Below are 26539 nucleotides of genomic sequence, written 5' to 3'. Positions count from 1 at the left end.
TTATATGTCTTCTAGATAGACTAATAAATAATGTTCATTTGTCTGATTGCTTGATCATGTAAGATTTCAATAATAAACTAAAAAATACGATGTTGACAGACAATATATATGCAATGTAAGAGATAACTCAATAAAATTGATGCCAACAAATTTAATAGGGATTCTTTTAATGAGAAAGACTTTTTAAAACAAAAATACATTATCAGCAAAAATAACTACAATTTCACAAGTTACATTAGCTTTAATTAAACTATAAATCTTTTTGTGTAAATTATTGTGAAATAAAATAATATTTTAGTTGCCAAGAAAGAACCAACAAAGAAGTACACTTTTGAGATAATTAAAGTAAAAAATTCACATTTAGATATTAAAATTTATGAAGTGTTGTTTTTTTTGAGTAAATAATACTAAATATCACATATTAGTTACTCATCAATCAACACTGAAACAATATAAATCAAACTAAGAAATGGAAAAGATAAATGAGACCTCGAGGTGCATCACTCAACTGTTAGGAAGAAAGTTGGGTGGGGTGGAATATTGGGGCCCACGTGACAGATTGGACTTTGGAGTGTAGAAGTGTGGTGATGTTTGATGAAATAAGCCCAGGGGCAATTTAGTCAAATCACTCAAAAAATTATGTTGAAACTACGGTAAAGTAAAGCAATCATATTGCTCCATTATAACTGAAATTACCAAAACGTCCTTTATGTGCCAAGCATGTTGACCATCACCTGCTTATCCTCTCTTATATATTAGTAGATTTAACAGTATGGGAAAAGTACATTACTATTAAAAAAGAATCTATCTTTTAGGCAAAAAAAAATGCTATACTCCAGTGTAACTTAACTTTACATCGAGTATAACTCAGCAAGTTTACAATTTTGGTAATATGAATTATAAATTTAGACCATAATATATCAATGTGAGAAAGCCATAATGTGAGCGAGCTTTGAATTTTTAACGGCTTGTTCGAATTGCTCTATTCAACTCAGGTTTCAGCTTCCTTAATCATATACACTTCCTCCGTCTCAAATTATCTTGTCATGTTTGTCTTTTATATGCCCATTAAAAAAATATTAAATATGAGAGGTTTCTAACTGTTTTACCTTTATTTATGTCTTGAGGTATAATTTTTCTTCGTTTAGTATTTATTCATGATTGAGGTATTTGTAGTCTTCAAGAACAATTAATGTTAAGGGTAGAATAGAAACAAAATAATTTAATTTAATCTTGAACTTTTAAAATAACAAATAATTTGAGACAACTATTTTTAGAAATCATGATAGATAATTTGAGACGCAGGTTGTAATATCATACAACTACTTGTTTAAAATAAAGTCCAAACATTAATTGGTACTAAACTACTAATGTTTCTTTTCCTAGCTAGGAGTCTAATTCAATAGTTGGCATCTCATAACGACAAATAGGGCAACTATGCCCATAATTCTCCAACCAATTGGTAATACAATCTGCGTGAAACACATGTGAGCAAGGCATGCACAATAACTGCCTCTCTTTCCCGAGTTGTTGAAAACAGATCACACAGTCATCATTCATACATTTTTCAGCCTCCATTTTCTTTAACAACTTCATAGATGACTTACTAGCAGGTACCATCCCATTATCGCGCGACGATTCCTCTAATAATATCCTCACATAACCAACATGGTCAATGTTTAATGTTACATAAACGAACATTTCCAACTGATGAAGACCATTGTTAGATCCGTCATCAATAATTTTACCTACTTTCTCTATCATATCATGGATCAAAATTTGTTGATAATTATTCTCAAAAAGGTGCTCGAGATATTGTTGTATAACATGGTAAAGCATGTCATGAGACATGTATACAGAAGGGTAAATTGTGAGATAAAGTGATTTGGTATGAGTTTGATTATAATTATCTAGGAGTTGATATTGTGCAGGGTCATGGGATGATATATGCCAATATTGTTCTTGAGTAAGAAGGTGAAACTGAATGGTTATAGGGAAATTTAATTCTTGTGTTGGTTCATGAATTTTGGTAGTTATATTCGAGGAGCAACGATGGTATTCAAAAACACACTCCATGTTCAGAGAGTTAAATTGGGAAACTTACAACCCCGTCTTATGTACTTATATTAGTTTGCGAAGCAAATCCTAGACCTAGTGAACTTAGTTATACCCCGAATTTGATAGGGAAAGGTTTTTTCTTTCCTAACAAATTAGACCCACAATATAATAATAAAAGAAAGGAAAAAAAGGGTTAATTAGTCGAATTTCTTTTCCGTTTGGGAGACGGCTTATTACTGTTTATATTGGAATTTAATTTGAGTTTAAGTAATTTTGTGTACGGGTTACCTGCAATAAGAGGTAACTGTTTATAGCAAATACGATATGACAACTTGAAAAATAAAGTAAATATATAATTTGCTTTAATACATTAATAGCATGTTTGATCAAGTTATTTTTGGCTAAACTTTTTTTCCCTAAAGTTAAGGTATTTGACCAAGCTTTTAGAAGGAAAAAACGTACTTTAATGTATTTGAGAAGCGGAAAAAGTGGCTTCTCCCAAAATACTTTTTCGAAAAGTACTTTTAAGAAAAACAACTTAAGAAATAATATTTTTTAAAAGCTTGGCCAAACACTAATTGCTGCTCAAAAGTGATTTTTAAATTAATTAGCCAAATACAAACTGTTTCTCACCAAAAATACTTTTTTTGAAAAAGTTACTTTTTAAAATAAGTTGATTTTAGAAGTTTAGCTAAACATGCTATAAATTAGATTGATTTTGGAATAATAATCTTTTGATCTTATCGGCTATTATTATTATTGAGTTTAACCTCTTTAAAGTAATAGTATAAAAGAACTTCTATTCTATTATATCATCACCAAATGGCTGAAATGTGAGCAAGCTCTTTTTAGACAAAGACGAATATTAACTGGTTAGAGGATGGGGGTTCAAACACAAAGTATTTTCATACTTTTATTAACGATAGAAGGAGGAGACTCACCATACAGAGAATTAAGAATTCAAATGATCAGTGGATAAGTTGGATTTTGCATCTGTTACTGCTACTGTTTTCTAGAATAATTAATTGTTTAGTTTTAGGAGGAGTCTGCTAGAAGATTCGAAATTTTAATTATAGTAAGAGTTTAGTAATTTAGTTGTAGGAGGAGTCTACTATTTTATTTATTTGGCTATTTAAAGCCCTATTATTAATAAAATTTCAGAGACAGTTTTTCAATCCTATTTTCAACCTTCTTGCTGCTTGCATATTTTTTCTAAAATCCATAACAGTGGTATCAGAGCCTCCATTGATCTTGACGGATCTCTGAATTCGCTGAAAAACAACCAATTTCAACCACTTTTAAACCATACGTATTTTTACCCATACCGATTTTTAACCAAATTTTTAACAATGGCAAGCAACAGTCTCTCATTGAATACCCCACAAATTTTCACTGGTGAAAACTATCAGATTTGGTCAGTGAAGATGAAATCTTATCTTGAAACTTATGATCTATGAGAAGTTGTAATGGAAGACAAACTTATACAACCACTTCCTGCAAATCCTACCCTTGCCTAAATCAAAGCTCATTCAGATGAGAAAACCGAAAAAGTCAAAGCCAAAACTATAATTCAAAATTCAGTTGCAGATTCAATCTTCTCTAAAATCATTGCATGTGAGACATCAAAAGAAGCTTGGGAAACACTCAAACAGGAGTATCAAGGAAGTGAACGAGGCAGACAAAATCAGATTTTAAATTTGAAAAGAGATTTTGAATCTCTTAGAATGCAAGATGATGAGACCATTGCTAAGTATTCTGACCGAATTTCTTTAATTGTCAATAAAATCAGGTTACTTGGCGAGGATTTCAAAGATGACAGGATAGTTGAAAAAATTCTTGTGACAATTCCCGAGAGATTTGAATCCAAAATTTTCTCTCTGGAAGAGTCTAAAGATCTCTCTACCATCTCTGTTGTAGAATTAATAAGTGCTCTTCAAGAACAAGAGCAAAGAAGAGCCTTCAGACAAGACAAAGTTACTGAGGGTTTTTTTTATGCGAAACACCAAAAAAGAAAAAGTCGATTATCCTTATTGCAAATATTGCAAAAAGAAAACACACTTAGAAAAGTTTTGTTGGTGGAGACGTGATGCATTATGTGGAAATTGCAAACAAAAAGGTCATGTTACAAAAGTGTGCAAGTTCAAAGATGCTCATCCACAAGTACTAATAGCAGAATAAGGAATTGAGGATGACCTTCTTTAGACTACAACAACAGAAGCAAGAAGGAGTGTTGGATTTTGCATCTGTTACTACTACTGTTTTCTAGAATAATTAGTTGTTTAGTTTTAGGAGGTGTGATGACCCAAAATATCATCTTTAAATTTAATAATTAATTATGTGATCTAAACACTATTTATCATTACTCGACTTGAGCGTGCAGTCCGTAAAAATATTTCGGAAAGTTTTCAGGTGAAAAATGAATTAAAATGTGAATTAGAGCTTTAAAACTCAACTAAGTTGACTTTGGTCAACAATTTGAGCAAACAGACTCGGATCAATATTTTGACAATTTTGCTAGGTATGTATCATGATTTGGGATTTAGGCGTATGCCCGAAATTAAATTCCGAGGTCCTTAGCCAGAGATATGGAATTTTGATGAAAAATTTAAAGTTTAAGTTTAAATAGTGACCGGATATCGAATTATGTGCAAATGACTCCGGAATAGAATTTTGATGATTCCAACAGCTCCGTATGGTGATTTTGGACTTAGAAGCGTGATTAAAATTTTATTTGGAAGTCCGTAGTGGAATTAGGCTTGAAATGCCGAAAGTTAAATTTTTGGGAAGTTTGACCGAGGGGTTGACTTTTTGATATCGGGGTCAAAATCCGATTCTGAAAATTTTTATAGCTCAGTTATGTCATTTATGACTTGTGTGCAAAAATTGAAGTTATTCCGAATTGATTTGATATGTTTCGGCACAAGATATAGACTTTGAAAGTTCAAAGTTCATTGATTTTGATTTGAGGTGCGATTTGTCGTTTTGATGTTGTTTGATGTAGTTTGAAGCCTCGACTAAGTTCGTATGGTATTTTGGGATATGTTGAAATAATTGTTTAAGGTCCCGAGGGTCTCGGGTGGATTTCGGAAAGTAAACGGAATGGATTTCGGACAAAGAGTGCTGGAAATTTCTGTTGCAGATATTTCGTGCGTGGAGCCAATTTTGGAAGCTAATATCTCGCTATTCATAAGAAATCAGAATATTTTCAAAACATGAAAGTTGTAGTCGTTTGGTCATAGTTTCCAGAAAGTTAAACCATTTATTATTTGGACATTTGTACAGAAAGTTATGGCAGATTGAATGAAGGCTAGTAGAGCAGTTTCGCCAGAAATTTCGCCAGAAATTCTGATGCATGGAGCCGACTTTGGGAGCTTATATCTCGTAATTCATAAGGAATCAGAAAAGTTGCAAAACATGAAAGTTATAGTCGTTGGATTCTAGTTTCCAGAAAGTTAAACCATGTATCATTTGGACATTTGTAAATAAAGTTATGACGTATTGAAGGAAGGCTGGTAGAGCAGTTTCTGGTAGACTTTTAGTGACGAAAAATGGACTTTTAGTGACGGAAAATGGACTTTTAGTGACGGATTGGCAGAAACTTAAGGACCAAAAATGGTTATTTCATTCATTTTGTTTTGGATTTTTGGAACACGGTTCTTGGGCAATTTTTGGGTGATTTTCACGGGAAAACATTGGGGTAAGTGTTCCTTATCCTATATTGATTATATTTCATGATTCCATACTCATTTACATCATGAATCCGTGATTTTATGGAAGAAAAATCAAGATTTTTGCAAAATCTTCCAAAAACGAAAATTTAAGATTTGGAGGTCGAGTTGTTATTGGATTTTGGTAAAATTGGTATGGGTGGACTCGTAATTGAATGGGTTATCGGATTTTATAAGTTTCACCGAATTTCGAGATGTGGGCCCCATGGGCAAATTTTAAGCTAATTTCGAATTTTAATGAAAATATAATATTTTCTTATGAAATTGATTACTATAATTTTTGTTGACTGTATCGAATTAATTATGACTAGATACGAGTCGATCGGAGTCAGAAATTCGAGGAAAAAGCATAATACTTGGTTAAATTGGAGCAAGTCGAGGTAAGTGACTTGTCTAACCTTGTGTGGGAGAAATTTCCCCTAGGATTGGTATTGATGTGATTATTAAAATATGTTGAAAGTCGTGTGCACGAGGTGACGAGTGTGTACACGGGTTAAATTGCGAAAGATTATATTTTTAAATTGTGTAGATCACTGTTGCGCATTTATTAAATTATTTTATCTTGTTATATTCTTCATCATTGATGTGAGATATATACTTCAAATTTGTTTGATCTTTTCTTACTAATTGTTTTACCTGTTTAGTTGAAACTTGGTTTCTTTTATTCTGTGCATTATTTGAAGGTTGATTTTCTTTAAATTAAATATTATTAATATGAAGTATTTGACATTTTTAAACTTGATATTGAAGCAACGTAGTAAAGATTTTGAAATATTATTTTCCTAAATTATTTACTCCTGAATATTTTTATACTCATTGTGAGGGAGCCGTGAGCTCTTTATTGTGGAAGAATATTATTGTTGAATTATTTTGACATGAGCCGTGAGCTCCTTATTGTGAAAAAATATTATTGTTGAATTATTTTGACATGAGCCGTGAGCTCTTTATTGTGGAAACATATTATTGATAAATTATTTTGACATGAGCCGTGAGCTATTTATTGTGGCAAACTATTATTGATGATTTATTTTGGCATGAGCCGTGAGCTCTTTATTGTGGAAAAATATTGTTGTTGAATTATTTTGGCAAGTTAAATTATTTGAGCACTTGAGGTGCAAATTGTGATATATTGTGATATTGATACGCATGCGGTGGTATAAGGTCTGGGTGTTGAAACGCATGCGGTGAGATAAGGGTGGCTTGATACGCGTGGCTAGTAGGGGTGACTACTAGAAGTCATGCGGTGTGATAAGGGTGGCTAAAACGCGGGATGCTATTTCGGAAAAAAAATATTTTCTTTAAAAAAATTGTGAAGGCTCCCGCGGTGATATAAGGAAATGAGATATTGTGAATTTGTTTATGATTTGGGACTACGAGGCGGTACCTCGGGAGTGCCCTTGTTGATATTGATTTATGGCCATAGTTGCTTTCGATTAATTGTTGTGATTTTCATAAAGTTGAAGGAAATTCTGTTTTGATTCCACGAGATATTATTTGTAATTATTTGATGTCATTAAATGTGACATACTATTTGATTCATTTTCAATATCATTTTATTTTACTACATTGATAAATATTTTACCATGCCATTATTATATTCCAGTAGGGCCTCACCTGACCTCGTCACTACTCTACCGAGGTTAGGCTTGGCACTTACTGGGTACCGCTGTGGTGTACTCATACTACGCTTCTGCACATCTTTTTGTGCAGATCCAGGTACATTTTACCAGCCTAGACGTCAGTGAGTTACCTGCGCACGGAGACTTCGAGGTATATCTGCCAGCGTCCGCAGACTCCGGAGTCCCCTTCTATCATTTTATGTTGCTTCCTTATATTTTATTTAGACCTTGACATATAGAGACATTGAGAATAAATTCTTAGAAGCTTGTGACTTATTTCTACCGGGTTTTGGGAGTTGAAATTGTTTGAATTGTAGTTTATTTATTTCAGATATTTATTATTATTCCGCATTGATAGGCTTACCTAGTCTTAGAGACTAGGTGCCATCACGATATCATACGGAGGGAATTTGGGGTCGTGACAAGTTGGTATCAGAACACTAGGTTCATAGGTGTTATAAGTCACAAGCAGGTTTAGTAGAGTCTTGCGGATCGGTACGGAGACGTCTGTACTTATCTTCGGGAGGCTATGGAACTGTTAGGAAAATATTCATTTCCTTGATTCCTTATCGTGCGGCATTGATTTAGCGTGAAACATATATCTCATATTCCTTTGTATCCACTCGTGTATGACATTGTGCACTCAATATCAGTTGTGTGTCGACGGTTCGTGATGCCGCAGATGGACTACGAATTCCAGAAGTGGATAATCCCAGTTCGTTTCATGAAATGAAACCCATAAGCCTGAGTAATTGTTCTAATAAGACCATTACTGTACAGGGTAAAATATGCTATGTTAAGTGATTACATGAGTGAGCGACACGTGGAGTCGAAGACAGAGAATAGCTAAAACCGATGACAAAACTCCTACCACCCGATAGCATTTAATGGAGAATGTTCTACAGCATTTAGTACACTGCCCGTTATAAAGAATTTGTGATTCATGTCCACCGTTACACATTCTTCAATGGCCCTTATAATTGACATTAAAGAAGGGCATGATCCTAGGACCTTGTTCCCTAGGTGTAACTATAAATAGTGAGCTCCGTTATCATAGTAAAAGACACGAATTTTCTGGCAAGCTTACACTATAATCTATTCAAAACTTTATACAATCTTATCTTCTTGCTTTTTGATTTCATTACTGTTGTGCCCGGAAGCCTTGCTCCCGGAATTACTATTTCTGCTATTTCATCTTCATCTCAAGGCTAAGCATTGCATATTTATTCAATTCTCCTATTATTTTAAGGATCAAATTAATTCACTTGTCTAGAAATCACGTATAAATTCAATTATACAGTTTTACGGGCAACCAGTTTGGCGCCCACCGTGGGGACTAGACAGTCGTGTAATTAAGTTGATACTTGCCTCTTTTACTAACGTATTTTGATTATTTGTTCTTAGCAAAAATCACAAAAAATGACAGATAATAGTGTTAACAATATACACAATCTTGAGGCCCAAGGAGACCAGCCTCAGCACGAGAATTCAATCAGTTATACCCGTAATAAAGGGAACGATGCCACGCCGGTTCACGACAGGCGGTACCCGCGATATGTTCGGGAGGCGACTCCTGATGATGCTGAAGAAGAGCATGTTGTTGATAGAAGAACTGATCGCGGCCGAAACAACAGATCACTACACAACAAGGAAACGTCAGGTTCTTTGGATCCTTCCTATCCCAGGCTATCCGAATACAACTTCAACGTTAGTGTAGTAGAGTTTGTATCGGTTATGAGGAGCATTAAAGAAGCACGGTTTCCGATGCCGATGAGGTCCGATCCCAGCCAGAGGGACTCTAATTTATGGTGCGAATACCATGGCATGAATGGCCACCGGACTGGGGATTGCCGACATCTGCATGAAGAGGTGGCGACACTACTAAAAATGGCTATCTCAGGGAATTCTTAAGTGACCAGGCAAAGAACAATTACGGTCGCAACCGTGATAACATGGAGCCCTCGAAAACAGGAGAAGTCCCCCCGCGCCAGACGATCAACATGATTTTTTGGGGGAACGAGATTAACGAGGTTACCTTCTTAGCATAAAAAAGATGAAGGAATCAGTAACCCACAGCAAGAGATTCCGGAAAGTCGCTGAGGATGACATCACTTTCATGGACGAAGACGCAGACGGATTGTTGCTACCGCACAACGACGCATTGGTAATTTATTTAAATGTATTAGATTTTAAATTCAAATGTGTGTGAGCACCTAATTTTTTACCGTACTTGAATATTTCCCGCTCCCATCTTCCCAGGCGTGTCCCCACTCCACTTTTCTTTGTCCCCCATGCTTGTCCCCCATGCTTGTCCCCCATACTTGTCTCCATGTTTTGTCCCCCATGCTTGTCCCCCATGCTTTGTCCCCCCATGTTTTGTCCCCCATGCTTGTCCCACACACAACCCCTTATATATTTCCATTTTCTTTCTTCACGTGAAAAAAGGAGGACAGGACCAAGAAAAAAAAAGAGGATCTTCTTCCCTCTATTAATTCCAGCAAGAGGAGGGCGCAAGAAAAAAAAGAAAAAAAAACCCTAGCCGCCACCCTCTCCTTCTTCACTCCCTCCGATCCGCCTACACTCCTCACACTCGCCTCTCTCAACTCACTCATATAGGCACACACATTCTAACACACTTGAGGGAGATCATCTTTACACACAAAAAAGAACACAAATTTAAGAGTAAAAATAACATCTGAACACTTAGTAGTAAGCTGAAAGTGGTGAGCTTTTGTGAGTGAATTCTCTGTGTGCAAGACTTTTCAAAAGCATAAGAGTGTTGAAGTTGATGGCTGAATCCTTCTTCTTTAAAAGTTGCTAAGTTTAGGGTCTTTTCCGGGTTGTTTCTCGGATCGAAAATCGCTGATTTGCTGTTGTTTATTACTGTTTTCTACCGCCATTTGTTGCTGAGCTTCATTTTCTCTATTGCTGCATACTGAAATTCTGCAAACTAGGTATTTCTCTTAAGCTTTGCAATGTAACTTGTGATAAAAATGAATGAGAATCATGTTGTATTGAAGATCACTTCACTGTGGACTTGTTTTTCTAATTTAAAAGACATGAGAATATGACTGTTTTGTCTCGTTAAGTTTTAATATTAAACAAGTATTGTCATTTTAAAGTTTCAGGGGGCATTGCTTTATCTTTTTTGGGTTATAAATATGCTGAGCATGAAAAGTCTTGATAAAGACTTACTATTTCATTCTTATTATTAATGTACTACTACATAGAGTTATTGTTATTTCTTTTAAATTCATTGGATGTTTGAAGCTAAAAAGAGAAAAATAAATATTTAGTGAAATAAAGTAATTTGAAGTTTGGAGAGTTTGGCATGATGAATGTGTTAGTTTCGCCTCACTTAACTGAAATTGGCTATTAAAGATGTGTAAGTTTTAGTTAATTTTTTTTAAGTTCTCGTTTAAGTGAGCATTAGATAATGTGGTAATACTTAATAGAGGTAAGACTTTTGAAAGTAATAAAAGAGAAGTTGGATTTGAGTAAATAGGCTACACAAATTTGTACATAACTAATTTTGTTGGGCTGTCTTAGTAAATTCGAACTTCAGATTATTTGGGCCAAGTGAAATCAAATTCGCCAAGCCCATGAAAACAATAGTTCAGCTTGCCTATTCTTTGTAAATATTTTCTGCTAGGCCCATTTGATGTTAAGCATGTTAGCTGGTCCTCTTTTTTTTTTTTTTTTTTTTTTTTTAATATAAAAAAAAATAGTCATACGGGGCAAATAAAAATCCGAATTTTTGCAGCCCAATTTCAACAAAGATGGCTGGTCCATCCCTTTGTCATGACTGCGGATTCGCTTGCGTAGTGTTGTTATGACAAAATTAGTAAATTTCATTTCGATCATGCATTCGCTTGCGTAGTGTGGTTATGACAACATAATATTATCTAAGTTTTTCTTTAATATTCCAATAATCAAGAAATAAAAGCAGATATTAAAAAAAAAACATTCAAAATATATATAAATCACAGTTTATCCAAAATTAATTTTAGCTAAGTTGTAGTCAATAAAGCGACCGTGTTAGAACCACGGGACTCGGGGAATGCCCTACACCTTCTCCCCGGTCAACAGAATTCCTTACCCGGACTTTATTTTTGTAGACCAATAATAAAAGAGTCAAATCTTCCTTTGACTAGGGATTCAAATAAAAGGTGACTTGGAACACCCAAAAGATCAATTCCAAGTGGCGACTCTATAAATAAAATAATCCCTATTCAAGTTTGTCACTTTAATTGAAGAAACTCTTAAACCCACCATCCACAATCAATAACACATATATCATTTGGGGGTAGAAAAGGGGTGTGACAGCTCTGGCGACTCTGCTGGGGACATCAAGAATTCGAGCTTGTACATTGACTTTATTTGACTTTATTAATTTTTGTATATATTATGATTTATTTGGGCCTAATGTGTTACTTGTTGAGTTTTTACCGTTTTGATATTGTTGAACTGTACATATAAATTGTATCTTCTCTCGCATCCCTCTGAGTCTTCTGATAATTAGTTATGTTGTGTTTGCCTACCAGCATCACAAAATTTCTGTCTTGAGATAAAGCCAGTTAGCCTACCAGCTTCTGGTGAAGGATTTAGTAACACATGTTTAGGTGGGAGAGCCGTTAGCTAGACAGTGCTGTTCTACTACTGGTGACGCTTGACGCTCTTCGGCTCGAGTTGTCCACCCGGGTAAGCTAGGTCTAGATACCATCTCATTTAGGATTTACAAACTTAGAAGAATAAGCCACAAGCAATGAATATCCCTAGTAGGCTACGCTTTATTTGTATCATGTGTATTTGACTTAGCACCGCTCGACGCAGGGTCGAGTTCTGTTTTAAGACAAGTACCTTGTTGAGATCATTATGTCATGTTATGTGCTACTTGTTGTATTATTTGGGAGGCTGACATGTCGACCGACTTTAGCATAAATCAGTTGAACAAACAGAGAAAAAATGATGTGGTCTAGTGCATACGGTTTTTAAAGATTAATTTTCAAAAAAAAAAATCAAAAAAAGAAGAAGAAAGAACATAGTCGGTTTTAACCAAACTACGCGGGTCTGATTCTCACCGGATGTGAGATACGTAGGCAAACCTCATCGGTTCCGGCCCTAATTTTTTTTAAAAAAAAAATAATCAAAAATATTTTCCTTTTCCTTAATTCCCTGTTTATAATTCTTTCCTTAGAAAATCCAAAAAAAAAAAAATACTAAATCCAAAAATAATTTTTATAGTCCCACAGTTGAGTTTTTATTTATTTTTTTATATTCTTTTATGGAGTCAAAACCCGAGAAATCGGAATTTTTGTGTGTCAATAATATGTTTGATCAAAGCCTAACCTCGTGTCTGGTTAGATAGGTATACCATGAGTGGGGAAAGAGGTAAGTCTGAAAAGAGGCCCAGATCAGAAGGGATACCAGATTTTCTCATTGTCTATCAGATACCACAGTTGTTGTGGGATTGGTGGAGAGACTTTAAGGAATATGAGCGAAATCAGATAAATAAATACTTGGGACATTTGGTTCACATGATTACGATAAAGCCCAGGAGGGATGTAATTGAAGCTTTGATTCCGCACTGGGATCCTGAAAATAATGTGTTCCGTTTTACCGACTGTGAAATGACTCCGACCTTGGAGGAAATCGCCCATTTCCAGGGGTGGGGCCACAATCTTCGCCGCCAAAGGCCCATAGTACCAAAAAATGTAAACGAAGGTAGGTTTCTGAACCTTTTGAACATAAATTACGGACAATATGAAGGTCTAGGAGGCAAATGGGTTAAGTTGGGCTTTTTGTTTCAGTTGTATGGCCTAGAATGCAATTTCGAAAGGAATGTGGGAAAATTGAAATCAAAGGAAGATAAGGAAACATGGAAGGTACATAGAAGGTTCGCATTTATGGTCACTTTTTTGGGGCGTGTAGTTTTCCCGAAAAGGGAAGGACGCATTGACATCCGCTTGGCAGGTGTAGTTGAGGATCTGACCTCAGGAGGGGGTGATTATACTTTGGTCCCTATGATTCTTTCTTGCATTTTCCGTGCTTTAACTAGATGTAAAATGGGCGCGCGAAACTTTGATGGTTGCAACATTTTGTTACAGATATGGTTTTTGGAGCATTTCTATCGTCATCCTACGATCACTAATTTTAGTGAGCTATGGCCCAATCATACTTATGATCACCAGAAAAGAATTGACGAATGTGACTTACTAGAGGGGATTGGTGCCTGGAAAGAACTACTTCTTACTCTGTCTGCCAAACGGATCACTTGGAACTACGATTGGTTCTCCTCCAAAGAGGTCATTTGTGAGTCTACATACCACTCTTATTTGGTAATCATAGGATTGGATGGTGTTCAGTTTTATGCTCCACTTCGGGTAATGCGCCAATTTGCACGACTACAGGAGGTGCCACCAACACGAGATATGAGCAAGTTCTGTTATGATTTTGGTAAAGATCAACCTCATGACGAAGAAGAAATTATGAAAATTCGGTATGCAAGTAAAGTATCGGAGTTGAATGATATGGTAGAAGACCGAGATCATGGAAAGGTGATCCCTGAATATATTACCTGGTTTCATGACCCTTCGTTGCTTGGAGATATGCCTGAAGGATCCAACAGGAGGAGAAATGATCAAAGAGCTATAGAAAAGTTAAAAGAGGAATTACAGCATTCCCGGATGACCATATCTAAACAACAAGCCCAACTGCAAGTCGGAGTCGCTCAGATTCGTTTAAATATTGAGAAAGATTATCAATCGGCCTTACGGGGCATGGATAAAGATCTAAAGCATGCTAAAAATGAGGCGGCCCGCTTAGAAGAAGAATTGGCAAGCACTATTGGTTTAGTTAGAAGAGTTGAGGCAAATAACAATGTTGAAATGCACAAGCTGCAAGAAGACTTGAGTATCATTGAAGAGGATGCGCACCAGCAACAATTGGAGTTTGATCAGCAGAGAGAGCAGTTTGATAGAGAAAGGGCCCATTGGATACGCTCAAAGGGTCAGTTTCTTTCACAATTGGAAGAAATAAAAAGGCATAAGGGAGGTCATCAACATGCAGATTTTGAGGTAGAGCGGCGTCAGTGGATGATTGAGAGAGCTGTGCTAAACTGCCGTATTGAAGAATACGAGGGACGCGAGACTGAGATGGGTAACTCCCTCAACACTACCCAGATATGGTTGCAGAATTGTCATGTGAATATGGGGCTAGCTAGAGATCAAGTACTTCAATTGGCGGAGAAAGCAGCATATATTCATGACGATCATTGTCATCTAAACAATGAGAAAGTTGGTCAACAGGCACTTGCCCTCATTCCACAATTGCCGGGAGTGTTTCAGAATTTGTACGAGATGTTGGGGGGAGAGTGGAGGCCAAGGGATGCAGACCATTGATGATATCAGTTTAAGAAAGAATGCCATTGAAGATTAAAGTTTTAGTGCAGTCAATTAGTTTTTAGTTTCATTTTGCATTTGTCGTATTTTTAATTTTATATTTGTCACATTTTCAGTCATATTTATGTCTTTAGAGTCATTTTGAAATTTTTTTTTTGTTATTATGTCCCCCTGAACTAGTAATGATCTGATTCATGCGGCGACATGATACGTAGGCAACCCACAAAAGGTTCGATCAAAATATTTTTCAATAATTCTACGATGAGGGATCAAAATGAGGCGTGAGTAAAACAAAATGAGAAGAAAATAAGAGCGTCAATAATAAGCAACCTCATAAGCTGGAATGAAACATGAAGCCTCCAAAAACATGTTAGAAATAGTGATAATGATAGGAGTATGGCACATTATGTGTGATTTCATATCTATAAAATGCTTAACCCTAACACGTTTGTTGTCTCTTACAAGTAAGCTTAAGGTGGTTGGTTTGTGGTGAAACTGGCAATACACCATTACTTTACTAGATCTAAGGGAGCAGTAGTAATGGCCAACGATGATGAGATCGAGCTGATCAGTGATGACCCCCAGGGTCAATCAGTTAAACAAGAGTCGGAAGAAATAAGAAAATTGAGACAGCAATTGTCTGATGTATATCAAGCTTGGGTGTCTGGTCAGCCTCCACCCCGTGGTCCCTCAGAGGGAACTTCCACTGTACCCCTGGCTACTCAACCACCGCTCCATGCAACGAGCGACCACATCCTACCACCAGGGTATGTGCCAAACTACAGCCTCCACGTTGCTCCTGGTACCTTTAATGTGCGACCTCCAGCCGCACCGGTCAGGAACACTCCTCTAGTCGTGTCTGGCGCACCGGCATACACAATCCCGCCTCCACCTCCTGTGACGAGGCCAATCAATAAGCCACCGTCTCATGCTTATGATGGCCAATACTACTCTCCAAATATGGCTTTCGGGGTCTCGGCTCCATATAATCAGACTCCTCAGTACGAGTCACCAGTGGAAAATGACAAGCTTGCCAAGACGGTTGAGCCAGATGAGATGGCCAAGAAAATGAAAAGTCTTGAACAGAACATAAAGAACATACAGGGACTAGGGGGTCACAAAAGTGTTTCGTTCAGTGATTTATGCATGTTCCCTCACATCCATTTGCCACCAGGGTTCAAGACCCCAAAATTCGAGAAATATGATGGACACGGCGACCCTATCGCCCATTTGAAAAGGTACTGCAATCAGCTGAGGGGTGCAGGTGGAAAAGAAGAATTGCTGATGGCTTATTTTGGAGAAAGTCTGGTGGGGGTAGCCTCCGAATGGTTCATTGACCAAGATATCTCTCACTGGCATGTCTGGGACGACATGGCCCAAGCCTTCGTCAAACAATTTCAATACAACATAGATATTACGCCGGATCGTAATTCTCTGTCCAATATGAAAAAAAAGCCGACTGAAAGCTTTAGGGAGTATGCGATCAAGTGGAGGGAGCAAGCAGCTAGAGTTAAGCCACCCATGGATAACCACGAGTTGATCACTGTTTTTCTGGAGGCCCAAGAGCCTGATTACTTTCAGAACATGATGTCCACAATGGGTAGGCTTTTTGAGGAAGCGATCAAAATAGGAGAAATGGTCGAAAATGGCCTCAAGACTGGCAGAATTGTAAGTCAAGCTGCTCTCAAAGCCACCACCCAAGCTATCCAAAATGGGTCGGGAAGTTTGGCAAATAAAAAGAAGAGAGATGAAGGGTCCATGATGACTTCGGGATCCAGGGAAGTTCGAAGAGGGGCATCGCACCCTTATGTGCAAGCTCAGCAGGGGCAATCCAGCTACCCTCAACATTACTATCCCCCGCCAATTCCTCAGTACTCCGTGGGACCGCCACAATATACGGTGTTTAATGCTCAATCATATGCTAGTCCTCCCAATCAACAGGTACGGGCACCAGCTTCAAGATTCCCTCGACCTCAGTAGCAAAATTTTCGGGCACCCTACAATGCTCGCCCTAGGCAGGATTATGGTCGAGAGCAGAGGCCGGTGGAAAAATTTACTCCATTGGCTGAATCATACTCTAGTCTGTTCCAGAAGTTGAAGCAGATGGGCGTGATTGGACCCATCGCTCCCCACCATATGCATCCTGATTCGCATGGATTTCAAGCAAATGCTAGATGTGAATACCATTCAGGTGCTCCGGGGCATAGCACTGATGACTGTTGGACCCTGAAAAGAGCCATAGAAAGACTCATTGTTGAAAAATTGATTGTAGTCACGAATGGCGAGGACCCTCCTAATGTGACCAATAACCCGTTGCCAGTACACAATGATGTTCATTTTGTGGGAATGATTGGACGAGATCATGTATACAAGCCGGTTGGTCGAGCAGAAATAACGGTGGTAACAATTCAAGAGGGAACCAAATTGGAAGTAAGTCCAAGCCTAGATGCACCGTTGGTTGTGAAAGGTGCCCAAAGCTCAGAGAGGGCAACTTTATTTGTTCCAAAAATCTCGAGGTTGGAGTTTCGCTACAATGCTCCAAGCCCAAAGTTATACGTCCTTGGAGGTCACCCCATCACAAAGGAGAATCAGGGCGGTACGACGGGTATAATAGAGCCGATCATAATCAAGCCTGCCACACAACCCCGTATAACAAATACGAAAACCATCCCTTGGAACTACAACAAAACTGTAGTAACCTACAAAGGTAAGGAAATCATAGAAAAAGTGGGGGAAACTGGAGGTTTGACTCGATCAGGGAGGTGTTACTCTCCAGAAGATTTGAGGAAGGCTAAGCAAATCAGAGAAGGCCAAATGCCAATAAAGAAACCGGTCACTGAAGAAGAGGCGGAGGAGTTTTTGAAAAAGATGAAAGTTCAGGATTACTCAATCATTGACCAGCTGAGAAAGACTCCTGCCCAAATCTCTCTGTTATCTCTGCTTATACACTCAGGAGAGCATGCCCGTGTACTAATTAAAATCCTGAACGAGGCACATGTCTCAGAGAATACCACCGTGAATCAGTTAGAGAAGATGGCCAATAGATTTTTTGAGGTGAACAAAATTTCCTTTACTGATGATGAACTTCCTGAGGAGGGATCAGGTCACAATAGGTCTTTGCACTTGATTGTCAAATGTGAGGGGAATTATGTGAAGCGAGTCATGGTTGATGGAGGCTCGAGTGTAGATGTATGCCCCCTCTCTACCTTGCAAAGTATGAAGATCAATACAGACGGGATCCGACCCAGCAATGTTCGCATCCGTGCTTTTGATGGCTCAGCGAGAGATACCATTGGGGAGATCAACCTCACCATGACGATTGGGCCTGTTGATTTTGAAATTGTCTTCCAAGTAGTGGACATGGAAACTTTTTATAACTTTCTTCTTGGAAGGCCATGGATCCATACGGCCCGAGATGTGCCATCCACCTTGCATTAGATGCTCAAATTCGAGCACGACATGCAAGGAATTATTGTTTACGGAGAAGACGAGTCATCCATTTATAAAGACCCGTTAATCCCATATATTGAGGCCAAGGAAGGATGTGAGTCTATTGTCTATCAGGCTTTCGAAGTGGTTGTTGTGGACCATGTTGAGGAAGGAAAACCCATTCTACATCCGCGTCTCTCCGCCATATCTGTAATGGTGGCTGCACTTATGATGAGACAAGGTTATGAGCCAGGAAAAGGTTTGGGGGCATCATTGCGAGGAATTTCAGAACCCATTTCTCCGTTCAGTAACAGAGGTACTTTTGGTTTAGGCTTCAGGCCAACACAAGTAGATGAAGACAAAGCCAAGCACCACAAAAATTATAGGTGGGTCTTGCAGCAACCTATCCCTTACATTTTCTGCACTTTTGTCAAGCCACGATTCAAACATGGCCAAAATGCCTCGGCGCATGCAAACATTGATGAAATTTGCCATGGCCTCAGCTAGATGTTTTCTGAAGTGAATATGATCCAGGCTGGTGAAGGCACTAGTCGTGCCGATATGCAACTAATTGGCCCAGAAACCATGCTCAATAACTGGGAAGCAACTCCTCTCCCCACAAGGAAGGAGTCTTGGTAGTTGACTTTTGCAGTTTCTTTCTTTTGTACTTTGGGTTACTTTCAGGGTTGTAATCCAAATATCTTAGTATGATTGTTTTATTTTGACGTTAACCCTTCTATCCTTTCAAATTCAATGAAATTCAGTTCAGTTTCATATTTTATCTTTTCCTTTTCCTAATTCCTGCCATTTTATTTCCATTTCAGTTTTGTTAATACCGGCTTTAATAACATGACATGCACGTGGAATTCACGCCCAGATCTCAGAAAGCTGTCTAATTTTGAAATAATGCATCAAGAGGTCGAATATGATGAAGATAAGGTTTTTGATGAAATAAAAAGAGAGTTGGAACAATTCGAAAACAAGCCTAGGCCCAACCTCAATGAAACTGAGCCAATTAATATCGGAGGTCATGAAGAAGTTAGAGAAACAAAGATAAGCATTCACACTGAACAAAAAACCAGAGATTCCTTGATTCAACTTTTATTTGAGTATAGAGATGTGTTTGCTTGGTCTTATGATGATATGCCGGGTTTAAGCGCTGATTTAGTTGTTCATAAGCTTCCTACGTATCCTGATTTTCCACTAGTCCAACAGAAGCAACATAAATTTAAAACGGACATGAGTGATAAAATCAAAGAGGAAATAATGAAGCAATTGAGCGCCAATGTTGTCAGAGCTGTACGATACACCACCTGGGTGGCAAATGTTGTGCCCGTGCCAAAGAAAGATGGAAAAACTAGAGTCTGTGTTGACTACAGAGACCTGAACAAAGCAAGTCCGAAGGATAATTTTCCTTTGCCGAACATCCATATTCTTGTAGATAATTGCGCAAAGCATGAGATACAATCGTTCGTGGATTGCTATGCTGGGTACCACCAGATTCTAATAGATGAGGGTGATGCAGAAAAGACCGCTTTCACCACTCCGTGGGGTACTTATTGTTACAGGGTCATGCCATTCGGTTTAAAGAATGCAGGGGCAACTTACATGAGGGCCATGACCACCATTTTTCACGACATGATGCACAAAGAGATTGAAGTATATGTCGATGATGTCATCATAAAATCAAAGACACAGGCTGACCACGTGAATGATTTGAAAAAGTTCTTCAAACGGCTTCGAAGGTATGACCTTAAGCTCAATCCAGCCAAATGTGCGTTTGGGGTTCCATCTGGGAAACTCCTCGGTTTTATAGTCAGTCGGAGAGGCATCAAATTGGATCCATCTAAGATAAAGTCCATTCGAGATCTGCCACCCCCGAAGAACAAAAAGGAGGTCATGAGTTTGCTCGGAAGGTTGAACTACATCAGTAGGTTCATTGCTCAGCTCACAACCACGTGCGAGCCCATCTTTAAGTTGCTAAAAAAGGATGCTGCAATCAAGTGGACAGACATTGCCAAAATGCTTTTGACAGGATCAAAGATTATCTATCAAAACCCCCTGTACTGGTCCCACCTGAACCTGGTAGGACTTTGTTTTTATAACTATCGGTGATGGATAATTCTTTTGGATGCATTCTGGGGAAACATGATGCGATAGGCAAAAAGGAACAGGCAATATATTATTTGAGCAAGAAGTTCACAAATTATGAGGTTAAGTACACCCTTTTAGAAAGGACATGTTGTGCTTTGACTTGGGTCGCTCAGAAGTTGAGACATTATCTTTTGGCCTATACTACTTACCTCATATCTAGAATGGATCCTCTAAAGTATATTTTCTAAAAGCCAATGCCCACCGGCAGGCTCGCAAAATGGCAAATCCTGCTCACAGAGTTCGACATCGTCTATGTCACTCACACTGCGATGAAAGCACAGGCTTTGGCCGATCATTTGGCAGAGAATCCAGTTGATGATGAGTACAAGCCACTGACCACATACTTCCCAGACGAAGAGGTCAACTCAATAGAGGAAGTAGTTTCAGACGACAATCCTCTATGGAAAATGTATTTTGATGGAGCTGTCAATATCAAAGGAGTTGGGATCGGGGCAATACTCATCTCACCTATTGGACAGTATTACCCTGCAACAGTCCGACTTCGGTTCTTCTGTACCAATAATATGGCAGAATACGAAGAATGTATCATGGGTTTGAAAATGGCCCTCGATCTGGATGTACATGAACTATTGGTTATGGGAGATTCTGACTTGCTTATCCGGCAAGCCCAAGGTGAATGGGAGACTCGAGACATCAAGCTTATTCCATACAGACAATGTGTACAAGATTTGAGCAAAAGATTCAAATCCATCGAGTTCAGGTACATTCCCAGGTTTCACAACGAGCTAGCCGATGCTTTGGCTACTTTAGCCTCGATGCTCCCTTATCCGGGAAACACCCATATTGATCCACTAGAAATCTAAGTTCGGAATCAACACGGTTACTGCAATACAATTGAGACAGAACCAGATAGTGAACCATGGTATCATGACATAAAACAATTCCTGAAAATGAGAGAATACCCAGAGCACGCCAAGGGAGATCAAAAAAGAACTATAAGGAGGCTCGCCAGCGGTTTCTTCCTGAATGGGGAAATTTTGTACAAAAGGACCCCAGATTTGAACTTGTTGAGATGCGTAGATGCAACAGAAGCTGAGCGGATCATGAGTGAAGTGCATTCGGGGGTATGCAGACCTCACATGAATGGATATGTTTTGGCGAAGAAGATTCTGCGGGCAGGGTATTATTGGCTTACAATGGAGCGAGATTGCTTCAGTTTTGTTCGTAAGTGTCACCAATGCCAGATTCATGGTGACCTGATTCACTCGCCACCTTCAGAGTTGCATCGCATGTCCTCTCCTTGGCCTTTCGTTGCTTGGGGAATGGATGTTATTGGGCCAATTGAGCCAAAGGCTTCAAATGGGCATAGATTTATTTTGGTTGCAATTGATTACTTCACCAAGTGGGTGGAAGCCATCACTTTCAAAGCAGTCACCAAGAAAGCAGTGGTAGACTTTGTTCATTCTAACATCATCTGCCGCTTTGGTATCCCAAATACCATTATCACTGACAATGCAACCAATCTCAATAGTCATTTGATGAAGGAGGTATGCGAGCAATTTAAAATTATGCATCGCCATTCTACCCCTTACCGGCCAAAAGCCAATGGAGCCGTTGAAGCGGCGAACAAGAACATCAAGAAGATTCTTAGGAAAATGATCCAAGGCTCGAGACAATGGCATGAAAAGTTGCCTTTTGCTCTTCTGGGATACCGCACGACTGCTCGCACATCTGTTGGTGCAACTCCTTATCTGTTGGTATATGGGACAGAAGCTGTAATACCGGCTGAAGTCGAAATTCCCTCTCTTCGGATCATTGTGGAGTCGGAGATTGAAGATGCAGAATGGGTAAAGACCCGATTAGAACAACTAATGTTGATTGATGAGAAACGACTAGCAGCAGTGTGCTTTGGCCAGTTATACCAGCAAAGAATGGCACGCGCTTACAACAAGAAAGTGCATCCAAAGTACTTCGAGGTAGGCCAACTCGTTCTGAAACGCGTTCTTCCACACCAAGTAGAAGCTAAAGGAAAGTTCGCCCCAAACTGGAAAGGACCTTACATCATCAAGAAAGTGTTACCAAAAGGGGCCTTGCACTTGGTAGATGAAGAAGGACGGGTACCAGACATGACTATTAATGCAGATGCACTCAAAAGATATTATGTCTGATATATACCCACTATGGAACTTTCGCGCATGATTTTCTTAGATCGAGATGATGAAGGCTACCATTGCTCGTTATTCCAAGCAAGTGTCACCCTTTTGTTACCCCTTTTAAGCTGTATTTTTATTCTTCCTTGTTTTCCACTTTTTGGAACATGTGTACTTGCAAAAAAAAAAAAAAAAAAATTCTGAGTCATTGAACAAATTTTCTGAGACATTGAACTACATCCGACCTGATTCCGAAAGGATACGTAGGCAGCCTTACCCTGGGTTCGGTCCCATTGCAACAAAAATCCATATTCCTAATATTCCAAAACTGGGACAGAAGTTTATTTTTATCTTACAGTTTTTCCTGTAGAAACAGTTCTAAAGGTTGTAATTCAGTTTAAGGTTCCTTTCGCCTTTTCCTGTTAAGAACTTCTGATCGATCTTTGAGAATACTTGAAGTCCCCATGCCAGGGGCATCAGCCAACCTTCCGCGTGTCGTATCTTAGTGAAAAAAATGAAAAAAAAAGGAAAAAGAAAAGAAATGAGAGAGTCTTATCGGTTAAAACCCGTATGGGCACTGTAAGGCGACAATGATTAGAGAAATGAGAGAGGTCAGTTAGCGAAAACCCGCAAAGGGCGCTACTAGCCGGATGAGGGTCTTCCATGCTCCGGCATGAGCACAACTAAGACAGTTTCAAGATTGAACATTTGCGACGTAATTTTGAGAATTAGACAGCTCAGACAGATCAGGCGTCCAGTCCAAAATGCATGTCATGATTCATTGAAGTCGGCACATATCTCCAGATAAGTCTCCTTATTTCTCTCCCCGAAAGGGACACCTTTTATTTAGACACAATTCCATTTTCATTTCCAATTGCTCTTCTATTCTTTTCCATAATTTTTCTTAGATTCTCTTTCGGTCTAATCTTGCATCAAAAGCAAAGCAAAACTGTCTGCAAAAATGGCTACAGTTTTCCCATAATACCAAGCATAATTTGGAGCATAAACGGCATTGACAAAGGCAGGAATCCATATGTGATCTCTTTTGATAAGGCGAACAAAGTGTCTCAAAGAAACTGAAAAGGTCGCTTAAGCAAGACTTGCTTCATGGGAAAAGTTGATAAGCACTACAGACAAACATTGGTTCTAGGTGAAAGACAACTAAGTTTGATTTTAAAGGAAAATTGCCTTGCCTTAGGGACAAGAATTAGCGGTACCATGGACATCCGGGTATGAAACAGCCAGGGGCAACGTCAGAAAGACAATGTCTCTAGAAAGCGATACAGAGTATTCAGGAACCTCGGTATCACACTGACAAAATCAGTTCTTCGACAGCGGAGGGGTGAATTCAAACTACTAAGGGCATCAAGGCCACAAACCGACCACCACTTTAAAAACTCACAAATTTTTCTTTGTTTGAAGCAGGATCAAAGCAGTGCAGAATGGCGATTTTCAAAGGGCGAATGTCACCAAAGGTAAGTTTTCGCGAAATCTCAACTTTCCTTTATTTGCAGCATGCATCATTACTGTCCATACCTCCCATTTTCGTAGCTTAAACCAGGTAGAACATTTTCACCTAGGGGGATCCAGCTTATAGTTCCGGGTAGAATTACTCTTCGCTCATGTTGTTTTACGTAGTTTAACCCGGGTAGAAACTTTTCGCCTAGGGGGATACAACTCTAGTTCCGGGTAGAAGTACTCTTCGCCCAGGTTATTTTTTCTTAGCTTAACCCAGGTAGAACCTTTTCGCCTAGGGGGATCCAGCTCATGGTTTCGGGTAGAAGTACTCTTCGCTCAAGTTATTTTACGTAGCTTAACCCAGGTAGAACTTTTTCACCTAGGGGGATCCAACTCATAGGTCCGGGTAGAAGTACTCTTCGCTCAGGATGTTTTACGTAGCTTAACCCAGGTAGAACTTTTTCGCCTAGGGGGATCCAGCTCATAGGTCCGGGTAGAAGTACTCTTCGCTCAGGATGTTTTACGTAGTTTAACCCAGGTAGAACCTTTTCGCCTAGGGGGATCCAGCTCACAGTTTCGAGTAGAAGTACTCTTCGCTTAGGATGTTTTATGTAGCTTAACCTAGGTAGAACCTTTTCGCCTAAAGGGATCCAGCTTATATTTCCGGGTAGAAGTACTCTTTGCCTAGGCTTGCTTTTCGTCGCTTAACCCAGGTAGAACTTTTTCGCCTAGGGGATCCAGCCCATGGTTCCGGGTAGAAGTACTCTTCGCTTAGGCTGTTTTTTGTAGCTTAACCCAGGTAGAACATTTTCGCTCAGGGGGATCCAACTCATATTTCCGGGTAGAAGTACTCTTCGCCTAAGCTTGCTTTTCATAGCTTAACCCAGGTAGAACCTTTTTGCCTAGGGGGATCCAGCTCATAGTTTCGAGTAGAAGTACTATTCGCTCAGGTTGCTTTTCGTAGCTTAACCTAGGTAGAACCTTTTTGCCTAAGGGGATCCAGCTTATATTTCCAGGTAGAAGTACTCTTTGCCCAGGCTTGCTTTTCGTCGCTTAACCCAGGTAGAACTTTTTCGCCTAGGGGGATCCAACTCATAGTTCTGGGTAAAAGTACTATTCGCTTAGAATGTTTTACGTAGCTTAACTCAGGTAGAATCGTTTCGCCTAGGGGGATCCAGCTCATATTTCCAGGTGGAAGTACTCTTTGTCCAGTTTTGTTTTTCATAGTTTAACCCAGGTAGAACGTTTTCACCAAGGGGATTCAACATTCTTTTTCCCAGTAATACAGGGCACCAACCCCTGGTTACATTTTCTTTTCAGTAATACAGGGCGCCAACCCCTGGTTATATTTTTTTTTTATAGTAATACAGGGCACCAACCCCTGGATACATTTTCTTTTTAGTAATACAGGGCTCCAACCCCTGGTTACATTTACTTTTCAGTAATACAGGGCGCCAACCCCGGGTTAAATTTCCTTCTCAGTACTACAGGGCACCAACCCCTGGTTATATTTCCTTTTCAGTAATACAGGGCACCAACCCCTAGTTACATTTCCTTTTCAATATAGGGTACACCAATCCCCGATCTCCTTACCAGTATAGGCTACACCAATCCCTAGCTGTGTTATCTAACATAGGATACTTCATTCCCTCGTTGATTTGAGCTTAAATGCATGGTACACCACTCCCTGATATCATTGCCAATATAGGGTATCCCATTACCTTGCCACATTTTCCCAACATAAGGTACACCAATACTTAGTTGAGACATTATTTTGGGATCATGACCTTTTCAGGATACACCATTCCCTTTTATTTGCTTTCAATAAACAAGTAGTTTAGAATTTTGTTACAATAACTCACGAAATTTTCCTAGTGAAAACTGGGGCAGAAAAATTTTGTTCGTTTGTTTGTTGTGATGTCTGAGCAGGTTTTACCTCGAGGCACAGTGTTCGAGATGAACAAAAGAAAAGTCTCAATCCAAAATAAAGAAAAGAAAAGGAAAAGAAAGTGAATCCAAATGCAGAAGCAGATGGAAAGGATACGGACTATTCAAGACACGACTGAAGTTACGAGCTTCACATTTCCCGTTTTGCTCAGAAGAAGTCGTAGAAGAATGAACTAGCATTTACAACTAGCAAGCATCAAGGTTCAGATCAGAGTTTGCATGAACAACCAGTCAAGATTCAAGATCAAGCTTCAAAAGACTTATAGATAGGAATCTTGTAACTCATAGTTGATAGACTTGTTTAGTTTCTTTCAATTTTGATGTAATAGCAAGACCATAGACCGGAGCCTCGACGGAACCTCACTCGACACTCCAACTCATCATTCCATCACTATCCTTGAACTAGACGCGACCTGATTCCCTTATAACCCGGGATATGTAGGCAGTCCAAAACAAGGACTCGATTGCACCTTTTTCTTTTATTTTCTTCCTCTTTTGAGTAACGATATGGTCAAAACTTAGTCACATGGCTCACTTTATCTTTGCCTGAAAACTTTTAATGTTTCCAAGCAAAGAGGGGCATGCTGTGAGCACCTAAGTTTTTACCGTGCTTGAATATTTCCCGCTCCCATCTT

The 26539-nt window shown here is 38.9% G+C and overlaps 2 protein-coding genes across 2 annotated transcripts; one reads left to right on the top strand and one right to left on the bottom strand.

Moving 5' to 3' along the window:
• Window positions 1–1386: 1386 nt before the first annotated feature.
• On the bottom strand, window positions 1387–1851 carry LOC138900203 (E3 ubiquitin-protein ligase MPSR1-like). Its single transcript, XM_070186917.1, has one exon. It carries the CDS (start codon window positions 1849–1851, stop codon window positions 1387–1389), a length of 465 nt encoding a protein of 154 aa, XP_070043018.1.
• A 14325-nt stretch (window positions 1852–16176) lies between these two features.
• On the top strand, window positions 16177–23515 carry LOC138900202 (uncharacterized). The gene is made up of 3 exons (XM_070186916.1): window positions 16177–16473; window positions 21672–22325; window positions 23408–23515. The coding sequence occupies exons 1-3, from the start codon at window positions 16177–16179 to the stop codon at window positions 23513–23515; spliced, it is 1059 nt and encodes a 352-aa protein (XP_070043017.1).
• The last annotated feature ends 3024 nt before the right edge of the window (window positions 23516–26539 follow it).

This window comes from Nicotiana tomentosiformis, chromosome 10 (genome assembly GCF_000390325.3).
Source record: "Nicotiana tomentosiformis chromosome 10, ASM39032v3, whole genome shotgun sequence".
Taxonomy (NCBI): Eukaryota; Viridiplantae; Streptophyta; class Magnoliopsida; order Solanales; family Solanaceae; genus Nicotiana; species Nicotiana tomentosiformis.
The sequence above is the reverse complement of the archived record's forward strand: the minus strand, read 5'-3'. Positions and strand labels throughout refer to the sequence as shown.

Coding starts and splice junctions, on each gene's coding strand:
- LOC138900203 (XM_070186917.1), bottom strand. CDS start 1,851: ATGTCTCATGACATGCTTTACCATGTTATACAACAATATCTCGAGCAC.
- LOC138900202 (XM_070186916.1), top strand. CDS start 16,177: ATGGCCCAAGCCTTCGTCAAACAATTTCAATACAACATAGATATTACG. Junction 16,474..21,671: donor GCCTCAAGACTGGCAGAATT/GTAAGTCAAGCT, acceptor GTTGCTTGGGGA/ATGGATGTTATTGGGCCAAT. Junction 22,326..23,407: donor TGCATCCAAAGTACTTCGAG/GTAGGCCAACTC, acceptor AATTTTTCTTAG/ATTCTCTTTCGGTCTAATCT.